Here is a 12562-nt window from a genome sequence, read left to right as displayed (position 1 = left end):
TCCTGGCTGAATCCAGCACAGAGGTTCAGAAGAATAGGTATTGATTTTCAAAATGAAGATGTGAGTAAACCCCAAAGAACAATACTTAAAACAGCTAAAGCAGAACTTTCTGCTTGGCTCACACAAAGATCACTATGTTGCTGGCTCACGTGGAGAAGTGGTGATTCAGTTTGTGTGCCATCTCAGTTCTGGGGGAACATGTCGCTCTTAGCGTGTTATGGTAGGAATTCTCCCTTCATAACCAAGCTGATGGCTTGATAGTTCCAGTATTTGTAGGTATGACTTCCTAGGAATGTCAGTCTTTTCTGTGCTTCACATATTCTTATCAAGAAGCTGCTGACTTTCAGAACTCCTCTTCATCTGAGAGACTTTGTCAGAGTTTAACATCTTCAAAGTTCGTATTGCATCTTGCATAACAATTAAACCCATAATTTTCCATATATTTAGCTTGACCTCTATCCGGTGTATTTTTGATAGACATGCATAACCTCATCAGATGGTGGAGTGCAGTTTTGGTCAGACTTAAAGCATTCTGTTGGGCCTCACTTGTTGATTCCCCCATTTTTGGGGGCTTGTGGTTCACAAACGTTTCCTGGCTTTTCTAGGCTCTAATCTCTGTGACTCCGGATGAGGAGACATATGATGAAGAGGATGCTGCCTTCTGCTTGGAGATGCTTCTGAGGATTGTGCTAGAGAATAGGTAGGACCTTGAAATACATGCAGATTCACTGTAAATATCCTTGCTTTACTGCAGCTGCTGCCTGGGTCCAGGGAATGAGTTCCTTATGTGCTTGATTTGCCAGCTGAAGCAGCATGTGGCTGTAATTTCAGGGCTTAGCAATTCCACTCTGGCATGTGCAAACAGAGGGGCTATTCGCCCATGAATTATTGCTTGATATCCTGAGACTTGGAGGACATAAACTCAACTCTGGAGGGAGAAGTCTCCCACCTGATTGCTTTGCAAGTAATAAATAAGAAATTTGACAGCTTTGTTGTTTCTATGTGTCTGTTGTTATATATCCCAGATGGAGTTTTATACTGAAATGAAGAAATACAGGGTTGTCTGGATTTCTGGGAGAGGTGGCTGGAATCATCTTGTCTCATCTCCTTTCATCCTACCCTTTCCCTCCTCCTTGTCGTGGCTAGGGACCGTGTAACCTGTGTCTGGCAAACTGTCCGAGACCACCTCTATCACCTCTGTGTCCACGCGATGGAGTTCTGCTTCTTGGTGGAGAGGGCGGTGGTGGGGCTGCTGAGACTGGCAATTCGGCTCCTCCGTCGGGAAGAAATCAGCGCGCAGGTAAGGGGTTTTTGAACGTCCGTTACTGGGGTTTTGTGGCTACACCAGCAACACAGGAAACCAGTTGCTGTTGGATGGAGCCACATTTAGCCTGTCTGTGCTGCAGGTAACAACAGCAGTTGTAAGTAGCTCTAAATAAATGAAGGGGGACATTGCTGGAGAATGGAGTGTAAATAATAAGGACTGTTATTCTTGTCTCCTTTTCTGGCCAGGTTCTCCTCTCATTACGTATCCTGCTCATGATGAAGCCAAATGTGCTGTCCAAAGTTAGCCATGAGGTTGCCTACGGCCTCCACGAACTCCTGAAGACCAATGCTGCCAACATTCACTCTGGGGATGACTGGTACACGCTCTTCACCCTCCTGGAGTGTATTGGGTCTGGGGTGAAGCCGCCTGCAGCCCTGCAGGTTACAGCAAGGGCAGATAACGACACAGGTAAGACAGGCCAGCTTTTGCTAGGAAATCCGATGCCTGCCTGCCAGATAAGCAGCTGCTTCCTCAAGCTTTTCAATTAGCAAAGGGGACTGCAAGAAAACAAAGCTGATATTAAACTACATTAGCAAGATTAAAGACCAGCACCTGCTGTTCACTCCTACCCCATGGTCTCTACTCTGCCATCTCTTCCTACTCTGTGAGCAGCAGTCCAGGTGCTAGTCTCTGGGGGAGCAGTGGGAGGAAAACCGATATCAGTTGTAGCAGCTGTTAGAAGGTCTTTGCTCTACCCAAGGAGCATATTCTGCTGGTTGTGGTCTGGTGCCTTGGGTAATATAGCCTTAATCTCTCATCTGGGTGTGTAACGTAAACCCAGCTGTTGTTCCTGTCATACTTGCTTCTTTAGTGGGACTGACTCCTTTCTGTCCCCATTTTAAGGATTCAAATACGTGTGTGTTCAGAGTGCCTGAACCATTCCCACAAGACCAACCCACTACTTCCCCCTTCACTTGACTGTTAGAAAGATGGTGTTTTCAGCAAACTGTTCCTGTTTAGCTGTAGCCAGCTGGCAATGTATTTGAGGCTGACAGCTTCAGACTTTTAAAGAAAACAAGAAAACACTTTTCCAGAGCCTTTGTTTTCTTCTCTGCTTTTCTAGAGCTTCCTTGCTAGGTCCTGATGCTTTGTGCTAGACAGATGAGAGAAATCTTATTTTTCAAAACCACTATGGCCTTTGCCTCCTGTGCTAATTCTACGCTGTCTTCTCACATCTTATCTGGTTTTGATGTTGGGGTTTTTTTCGGTTTGGTTTAGTTTTTACTGCTTCTGTCTGCTGACTGAGCAATCTGCTTGACTGTGGCACCTTGCACATCAGAACATTGGTTCTCTTTACTTCCTTCTGAAAACATTGGGTGCACTGTGTTCACAGCAAGTCTGTCTCTCTCTCTATGCTGGTGAGTTTCTAGATAATAATGATGGCAAAAATGAATTTTTGCTTCTAAATAACATTCTATGAGTAGCTTAATTTATGCCCTTGGACAAATTTCTGTGCTTGGGACATGTGAAATTTAAGGTGATCCTAAAGGTCGGGCAAGGTAGATCTGACAGGTATGGAACATACTGATGTAGATTGCTGCTCATGAGAAAGACTTTACCAGTATTAGTGTGGAGCTGAGTGACCCCAGAGGCTCTACATGAGGCCTGTCTTTCCATGTTGTGCTTTTGGAGTTGTCTTGGCTGAACCTAGTGACCCCAGTAGTTTTTACAGTGTGTGGTACATCTGATCTTTCACCCAGGGTCAAAGCACTGGACTTCCTGCCCTTTTAAAATCCACAGTCAGGCTGACAAGTGACATAGCAGAGGATGGAAAGCCCCTTCCCTCTGAAGGGGAAACCCAAACATAGCTATGGTGGAGAAACACTGTCAAAAAGATCTGTTTCCTGCTGTCTCCTGTGCATGCTCCTGTCATAGTTGTTCTTCCTCTCACAGGAGGAGAGGCCTGGCCCAATTTCTTCCAGGGCTGGTAGTTCCTAGCTGATGCTGATCTGACTAATCTGGATTGCTTCTCCCTTATCCACAGCTATTCCTCCAAGTTCTTGATTTGGTTTTGATGTAAAACCCATGCCTCTTGTTTTGAAGGTGCTCAGTCAGACAGTGAGGTCTCTTCCTCCTATCATCCAAGTGACATGAGCCTGGACCGTGGCTACACCTCTGATTCGGAGGTGTACACAGACCACGGAAAGCCAGGCAAGATGCATCGCTCAGTGACAGATGTGGATGTCATGAACAGTGGCTGGCTAGTGGTGAGTAACCAATGGGCTTCTGGTGCCTGAAGACAACTACTGCTAGCATGGTTGTGGGCAGAGGGTCTGGTAGGGAGAGAAATTCTTATTGACAGTAGACATGACAGCTAAGATAAGCTGACAATATAAAGGGAAGATGCAGAGGAGATGCAGTTGGAGAGGAGAAAGCTTGGAGGCAAATGAGGAAGAAAATGAAATGGATCCTGCAGAAACATTACCTGTTGACTTCAGAAGAAAGGCTGCTTGTTATGCTACTCTCTCCTGTTACCTTTTTGCTGTGCCTTGCAGGTGGGGAAAGATGACATTGACACCTCCAGATCTACTGCTGGGCTCAGCAGGCTGGGGCCATCTCCCCTTGTCAACCAGTACAGCCTGACTGTGGGGCTGGATTTGGGCCCACATGACACAAAGTCTCTCATGAAGTGCGTAGAGTCCCTGTCCTTCATCGTGCGGGATGCAGCCCATGTTACGCCTGAGAACTTCGAGCTCTGTGTCAAAACCATCCGCATCTTTGTGGAGGCAAGCTTGAATGGGGGTAAGATGGCCCTTGGTTTGACGATCAGGGTTGGGCTTGGGGTGGCCAGTCTGCAAGAAGTGTATATACTGTCAGGGAATGAGTCCCCAGCCCCTAGAAAGTGGTCTGCTATGAGAAGAGTGTCCTGGCTCCAGCTGGCAGCAGGGACCTTATTCTTGTCCCTCTGGGGTGGAGGGAAGGTCTGGAGCTGATGTAGAGGTAGCAGTGTCAGCTGTTGCTGAAGGCTGTTCCTGAGGAGTGCTGGGCACCTCTTCAAGCAGGTAGTTGTCATTTCACAGGACAGGGCCCTCCACTGGGGATATCAAAAGGTGGCTGCTGTGTGTGTTGAGAGGCAGAAAATTTTGTGATGGAGTGTATATGTGGTATGTTTTCACTTTCTAGGCTACAAGTCCCAGGAGAAGAGGGGGAAGAGCCACAGGTATGACAGTAAATCCAGTCGGTTAAAAAAAAAGTCAAAGGAGAGCTCTACACGGCGATCACGGGCCTTGAGCCAGCACCAGGCACACACACAGAGTGATGAGGACGAGGATGAGAGCATCCCTGCCAGTTACCACACTGTGTCTTTACAGGTTAGTCAGGACGTAAGTATAGCAAGGATTTCCTCCTCTCCTTTCTGTGCACTTTCCCATACTCAGGGCCTTGCTAGGGAGTCACTGGGATTCTTCATGGGGCAAAGGGTGGCTCTGGTGGCAGCACACGCTTCTGCAGTGAAAGAGGAAGACTGCAATTTAGACAGGCAAAAGCAAAATAGCAGTGGAGAGACAAGTGCCCTGGAAAGCAAGGAGGGTGGGGTCTGGAGCTGTGAGTCACTATAGTAGGTTAGATGGATGTGGATCAAGGGCATTTGGAGGCATAAGGTTCATGTAGGGTTAGTGGAGACTCTGACAGGGCATCTGAGCTTGTGGAGAGGGGAAGGCCCTGTGGGCTGAAGCACTGGGGTTTCAAGCACAGAGGGCTGGCACGAGGGAGTCGTTTCTCTCTCCAGCTGGTACTTAAAGATGCAAAGGCGTGCTGCCTGCCAGGCTGTTGTGCCTCAGTTCAGAAGTGAAGTGACTAGAATGCTGTCATTTGCCCATACATAGCTGTTCTGAGGGAGCTTTGCATGTGCTTCATGCTTTTTGGTTTTTTGTTGTTCTGTTTCGGGGTGGGTTGGTTTGTTTGTTTGTTTTTAAAAAGTTGCAGAGTTGTCACCAGCCAGCATAGCTGAATCGCTGGTTTCTCCCTCTGCCTGGGAGAGTCAATGCTCTGTGCCAGGAAAGGCTCCATTCTTTCTCCTGGCAGGACTGGGATGCTGTTCCTCGAAGATGGGATTGGCATGGCTACTGAACTGACACAGATCTTGCTGAAGTTGCCTGGCACTTGACTACTTGGGGAGGGCCCAGACAGCAGAGCCTAACACCATCTCCATAGCTAAACAGAGTTATGTGCATGCAGGAAGCAGGCAGTAGCTGTGAGCCTTTTAGCATTGGTCTGGAGAAGAGACCAGGGTTGCTTCAAAAAATGTACATCCTGTGCGTGTTGCTCAGTGTGATGCTTGTCTTGCAGCTCCTGGACCTCATGCACACGTTGCACACGCGAGCGGCCACCATCTACAGCTCGTGGGCGGAGGAGCAACGCCATCTAGAGACAGCAGGGAGGAAAATCGAAGCAGATTCCCGAACGCTGTGGTCCAACTGCTGGTGTCCTTTGCTACAGGGTAAGGTCATCTCCTTGTGATGAGAGTGAGCAGAGACTCTTACAAAACAATGGCGGCACTCGGGAAAGTTGAGGAACCAAGAACTAACTGCAGAAAGCAGGCAGAGGTTGTTTTTAGGGTCTGCTGTAATTGAAAACTTGGATCAGGTCTGTAAAGGTAGCATGGATTAGGTACCAGCTTGCTTCTGGACCTGGCAGTAGATTCCCAGTCTGTGGCCTGGAACAAGTATAATCCTGTTTCTTTTTTTCTTTCTTTTTTCTTTAATTTTTCTCCCCCAAGAGAGTGACATTCATTAGACTTTTTACCCTAGATTGGGGAAGTAGGGATGTGACACCTCCACTGTGGGCTTTGCCCTGAATACTTTCCTTGCAGGTATTGCCTGGCTGTGCTGTGACGCCCGACGCCAGGTACGGATGCAGGCGCTCACTTACTTGCAGCGGGCCCTCCTGGTACATGACCTGCAGGCCCTGGATGCCCTGGAATGGGAGTCCTGCTTCAACAAGGTAACTTCCTGGCTGGGCTGGGCATGTAGACATGACAGCATTGTCATGAAGAGCAAAGCTGTGTGCAGGAGTGGCAGAATGGTGTCCTTTTTCAGCAGCCTGTTCACCACAACAGACAAGGTGTTCCTTACTCTGAACCTCTGAAAAGTTCCTCTTCGCTTAGGCTTCTGACAGAGCCTCTTGGAGTATTGAAATTAGTCCACTTCATTTCCACTTACCATTGCTTCTCCCATGCTCTCTGCCTAGAAGCCACTGGTCCCAAAAGCCAGCTCCTTCCTGTCAGGCTGTCTGTGCAAATCTTATCAATCATTTTTCAGCTCTGAAATGTCAGTGTGTCTGATCCAACAGGTGCTGTTCCCTCTGCTAACCAAACTACTTGAGAACATCAGCCCAGCTGATGTTGGTGGGATGGAAGAAACTAGGATGAGAGCCTCAACACTACTGTCCAAGGTGAGCCTGCTTCTGCTGCCAGAAAGCTCAGGGAAAACCAAACTGGATTAGCTGTTCAGCATCTCTGATCTGGGCAGGTGTCAGTTTGTTTGCTTGTCTTCAGTGCTGGGCTACTCCATCACATTCTGCTGTTGGGACATGCCCTCCTTCCAGAATTGTCCATGATCCTTGCCTTTGGAAAAGTTGTCAGGAAGGAGCTTGTGACTTTACGAAGGATGGAGAGAGAAGTATTTCACCCAGCACTAGTTAAAGACAGTCTGTTGTAGTGGTGAAACGATGCATGTCACAAGCTGATAGTACTGACCTAAGGCAGAGAGTCTGGAAGGGCTGGAAGACATGGTGATGCAGGCTGCAGTGGCCTCCTGCAAAGGAGACAAGATCCACTCCTCTGCGTACGCAGCTCAGAAGAGTGGAGGTCTCTGGTGTCCCCAGCCTGGGCCTGGGCATGCTCCTAGCCTGCCCCAAGGAGGTGGAGTTCCAGATATGCAAGCCTGGCCTGTCAAGCTGCAAACAGCAGCCCTGATGCTACTTGTTGACAGTAGTTGTGTGGTTTTGTTCTAGGTGTTCCTACAGCATCTCTCCCCGCTGCTCTCGCTGACTACCTTTGCTGCCCTGTGGCTGACAATCCTGGACTTTATGGACAAATACATGCATGCTGGCTCCAGTGACTTACTGGTAAGGTGCTGAATGAAAGTGATGCTGCCATGCTTTGGACAACCATTCATTTGGTTTAACCTTCTAAACTGGAATAGAGCCATAGAATCTTTTAGGTTGGAAAAGACCTTTAAGTTCATCAAGTCCAACCGTTGACATAACACTGCCAATACCACCACTAAACCACGTCCCCAGGCACCTCTTCCAGTGTCTCTTAAATGCCTCCAGGGATGGTGACTCAGCCACCTCCCTGGGCAGCCCATTCCAATCTCTGATAACCCTTTCTGTGAAGAAATTTTTCCAAATATCCAATCTAAACCTCACCCGGTGCAACTTTCCCCATTTTTCCCAACTCTTCCCCATTTCCTCTTGTCCTGTCCCTGCAAAGGTGGATCCAAAACATAGCCTCCTACTACTACTGTGATTAAATTACCTCCATCCCAACCAAACGCAGAACAGGTGGTTTGGTTGTTGGGGTTTTTTTAACATCTTAATCCTTCCAAAACCATTTTGTTCATTGCTGTATGTCCAGTCTCTGTGTCCTGAGGGGTGTCTCTGATTACAGCTGGAGGCCATCCCAGAGTCTCTGAAGAATATGCTGCTTGTAATGGATACGGCTGGGATATTCCACAGTGCTGACTCACGGACGGGATACTCGGATCTCTGGGAGATCACCTGGGAGCGGATTGACTGTTTCTTACCTAGGCTGCGGGATGAGCTCTTCAAACAGACCGTCATCCAAGGTACGAGGGGCTGAGAAACCTGAAGAAAACTGGTCTCGGACCCAGTGTCACACCTTGCCCAGTGTCCAGCTGCCAGAGTGTCTGGGTGCTGATGAAGGGATAGGTGCAGGAGGCTGTGTTGGCAGAAGGGGGCAAACTGAGGGTGGGCAAAAGGAGTGAGCAAACTGGTGTGTGGACTCACTGCTTGTCTTGTTTTCCTAGATCCTGTCCCCAGCATACCAATGGAGCAGCAGCATCAGAAATCAATAGTGTCTGCCCTGCCCCCTTCTCCAGCGGGGGATGTGAGACCAGCCACCCACCTGGTTCCTTTGGAGAAACCCTGTGAACTGGGTGCCAGTGGTGAGTCCCGTTTTCTTCTTTCTGGAATCATCTTCCCAGCACAGTGGTATGGATCTGCTTTTCCGTGGTTTAGTGTGATCTGCAGGCCTCTGGTGTTGTGGAACTGTTGTGCTTCCAAATGGATAGATTGTGGCCTTCTTGCTGAGGTTATTGGGGTGGGCAGAGGTTGAGGCAGAATGCCTGCGATCAGCGCCTGCTCCTCAGAGCCTCACATGAAGGTTGGGGGAAGGGGCCTGTGATTGGCGCCTGTTCCTCAGAGCCTCACATGAAGGTTGGGGGAAGGGGAAAGTCTGAAAAGGCCCCTGAGTCGATCTTCAGCCCTGCTTAGCTTTGAGCTGAAAGGTGACTTTGTCAGGGCCTATGTAAGGATGTATTTTTGTCTTTTCCTTTTTCCAGAGTCTGAGAGAGCCACTGCACCTGCCGCACCCACCGTCAGCACCTCGGCCTCTCCTCCTTTCCCAGCACCCGCTCCAGCAAAGACGAGCCCTGTCACAGACATACCTCCTACGACAACACAGCCGCCGCTCATCCTGCAGCCTCTTGCCTCTCCCCTGCAGGTTGGGGTGCCACCTATGACTCTGCCAATCATTCTCAACCCAGCCCTAATTGAAGCCACCTCTCCTGTTCCCCTCTTAGCTACCCCACGACCCACTGACCCCATGGCAACCTCTGAAGTCAATTAGATTGAGGGTGTGAGAACTGTCTGCTGAGGAAGCTCTGTGGGTGGAGGATGCTGGTCAAATGTGCTCTGGTAGTGGGCACGTTTGTTTTAGAAGATGATGCTAACCTGAGGAGATGGGCTGCTGCCATAACCCCCCTGGAGCACATCACATTCTGCTCTCTTCTTGTGGCAACCACCTAGAAATCCTGGTCGTCTTGGAGGGGTGCCCGGTTCCACCGACAAGTCTTCTTCCTGCCTTCACAATCTCAGGGGCCAGGCAAACCCCGCACCCAGCAGCCTGGGACCAAGCTGCCACCAGTTCATCTGGTGAAGAGGGAAAACTCTCTGAGATCACACCAGAGAGGGGCTGCAGTACAGGAGTGCCTCTTAGCACATTCGATCTGGTCCTTGGACAATTCTCAGCCATTCCCTAGCTTTTCTGCCCATGCTTCTGGCTGCCCTGCTTTGTTTGGGCTCTGGCCATGCCTGGGGTCAGCAGGTTGAGATTTTTGCTTACAGTGCAGCTCCCAGTTGCTACGTAGGGCTTCTTGTCTGCTCTAGCCACGTGCTTTCCTTCTGCAGCATGGATCACAGCAATCCCCACACCAGATAAGGGAGCAGGGGAGCGTGGCAGGGGCAGCACACTTTCCTGTCCACCTGCCTTGTAAATGTGACCAGGCTTTCTGGCTGGAGGGAGCAAATTCTGAAGGCTGTGCCTAGCTGAGCAGATGAGAAGGGAATGCTGAACCCCATGGCCATCCCTCAAACAGCACTTGGGGAGCCAGTCCCCAGAGTGCAGAGCAGTGCTGTGTTGTCCACCACTAGCTCTGTTGGCCACTTAGTGTCCAGCCCCATTCCTTAGAACATCCCCACACCTTCCCAGGTGAAGAGGATCTGTGACACCTGCAGACAGATGCCCAGCAAGTCTGCTGTGCTTTCTCCTGGAAGCTCTGCAGACACTGCAGCCTTCTGCATCTTCTAGTTGTTGGGAGCCCACCTCCTCCTCCTCCTAGAACGTCCCTGCAGCTGAGGCCCTGGTAGTCATTCTGTTTCTGCCTTGGCAGCAAGGGATGTGCTGCTCCTCCGTGCCCTCACGCCCAGAGCAGAGCTGGCTGCCTGGCACACGCTGCATCTCCGTTCTTCCTTCTCTCCCGGTTAGTTGGCTACGTTCTCAATAATATCCATCTTGGAAATCCCACTGGTGACCGGGAGGAGCGTGGGCAGGACTCCAACCCAGTGTGTACTGAGAGGAACCTGTGGTCGGGGTGGGAGTGCAACCAGTGTACATATAGAGTAACTGGCTACAAACGCAATGGACTTTTTACAGTGTAATAAATACATCCTGTAAATGAATGCCCCAGTGCTGCACGCCTTTTCTGTCGTGGTTCTGTAGCTCGGAGCTTTGAGAAGAGCGGAGTTTAGTTGTCAAGGTGCTGTACCTGGCTGCCAGCCCCCTGGCTCTGCCTACCAGGATCCTCCAACTGCACTCTCTCTGTGGGGAGCATGGAGCAACTTGCCCTAACAAACGGTCAGCTCGTGGGGGCCTGCCATGGAGTTCGGCTGCCAGGGGCGAAGCAGAAATGGTTCCCGTCATGGAGCAGTAGCAGCTAGATGGCTCTTGCTTCTGGCAACAGTTCAGTGTCGGCCGTAAAGTTTCTGGTGTTACGTTGGCGTGTGCTTGTGCACCGCCGGGACGCAGGGCAGGGGCTAGGGCTGCAGAGCAGGTGTCCTGTAGCATCTCGGCATGCAGCCGGAACACAGACTGAGAGGACCTGGGCTTTTCCAGGGATAACGGTTGCCATGGCTGTGGGCACCTGCACGTACTTCCCTCCTGACACTTTCTACGTTGTCTTGTGGCAGGATCCACGCAGTGCCACAGTGTCCTTAGAGCTGTGTGAGGCACCACTGCCTTCCCTACCTCAAAGATGCCAAGAGACTCCTACAGGCTTGACAAGGGGTTTAAAACCTTAGAGTTCGTTTGAATTGCATGAGCAAAGGTCTAAACGTTACGTAATGGAAGAGTAATGCCCATACTAGGAGAAGTCCCATTAATAAGTCCTCATTCCCTTACCCCATTTCCACCATTCCTGGAATATTTTCACTTCTGCAGCCTCCTCTTCCTCACCCTTCACGGCTTCCAGACTGTGTCCTTCCAGCCCTTACATGTTTTCATTCATGTATTAGAATCCCTGTGCTGCCTGTGTCCCCTGTATATCCAGCTCACCCCTGTCTTGTTTCTGAGCCTCGGCTTCTGTTTACAGCTGTTTTCCCTGAGCTGTCTCCAGAATGCTCGCTGAAGCCCTTAGGTGATTAACTCTTTGTAAACCATTGCTCGGTTGTCAAGTGCCTTGATGTCAGCACTACTGCCCTCTGATCCCCAGACAGTCCTTTGACTTCCCGGATGGAGTGGTGTCAGCTCATGGCAAAGCCCAGTTTTTCCTGCCACCTTCAGGGCGTTGTCTGGGGGACTCTCTGTTTAACTGCTTGCAAACCCAGTTTCCACTGAGAGCTTTAAGAGCTTTACGTCTTCTTCAGACCATTGTGGTGCAAAGCAAAAGCCACCCGAGGAAACTGCAGGAAGCGGGACTGGAATGGAAAGAATGTTGACTGGAAAGACAGACAGAATTGCACTTTAAACAGTTTTCACTAGACTGTAAATAGGAATGGACTGGAAAAACTGGGGAAAAAAAAAATCTTTGAATGTTGTTTGGATTTTGCAGTAATGAGGTTTCATGTGTTACAGAGGAAAACTAACAGGTAAAGTGTTTGAAGCGAAAGGAGATCAGCATCAGCTGTCGGTAGCTTGTGCTGTCACACGTATTTTTATCGTGTTTTCATCAAAAGCCTCTCAAACTCTATTTGTAACTTAAATTACAAAAAAGACAGCCCCGCCACCAGCGGCTGTTGGTCAGGAGCGGTGTCTGCAACACCAGCCTCCAGGTTTGTCCCAGCATAGACTTTGTCTGGTCTTTCCTTCTCATTTTTACGGGTCTGACTCACTGTTTTCCAGAGGAGGCTGGACAGACATCGCCCTAGGTTGGGTTTACGCACCTCTTCTGTTCCCGCTGACAGTAAGAACTTCCACTGCGGAAGCAGAATAGAAGTAGGTACTGGGCTTTAGCGTGTGTCAGGAGGACGCGTCAGGGCCCAGTTGGTGTTTTCCTCAGCGTGAAGTTTCCTAGCAGGAGAAAGCCCTAGTGACAGAGAAGCCTGTCTGTAGAACATAAGTCTGGCACTGAAACTTGCGAAACCAAAGCAATCCGGCTTCTAGATTCCGTTTTTAATTGAACCTGAGCATACTCAGAAGGCCTGGTCTGTAGGAAAGACCTCCGTGAGGTGTCCACCAACCGTGAGCTGGCTTTTTTTAGGGGTTACCCTCGCCCTGCTCCATGGCCCCGCAGCCTGGCGCGGGGTGTGTCCCGCTCGCCCGTGGCCGGGGAGCGATGC

General features: G+C 49.9%; 1 protein-coding gene across 1 annotated transcript; it reads left to right on the top strand.

Annotated features, from left to right (window-relative positions):
- Positions 1–605: 605 nt before the first annotated feature.
- Positions 606–9137, top strand: LOC104506161 (golgi-specific brefeldin A-resistance guanine nucleotide exchange factor 1-like; the record flags this gene model as incomplete). Its single annotated transcript, XM_010147018.1, has 13 exons — positions 606–700; positions 1147–1300; positions 1513–1735; positions 3371–3534; positions 3823–4069; positions 4451–4650; positions 5615–5765; positions 6138–6268; positions 6617–6718; positions 7280–7393; positions 7938–8115; positions 8317–8454; positions 8851–9137. Coding segments are annotated over 13 exons (2184 nt in total), but the record flags the coding sequence as incomplete, so codon positions are not given.
- Between the last annotated feature and the right edge of the window lie 3425 nt (positions 9138–12562).

Source organism: Eurypyga helias, unplaced genomic scaffold, assembly GCF_000690775.1.
Source record: "Eurypyga helias isolate BGI_N326 unplaced genomic scaffold, ASM69077v1 scaffold51052, whole genome shotgun sequence".
In the NCBI taxonomy this organism is placed as follows: Eukaryota; Metazoa; Chordata; class Aves; order Eurypygiformes; family Eurypygidae; genus Eurypyga; species Eurypyga helias.
The sequence above is the reverse complement of the archived record's forward strand: the minus strand, read 5'-3'. Positions and strand labels throughout refer to the sequence as shown.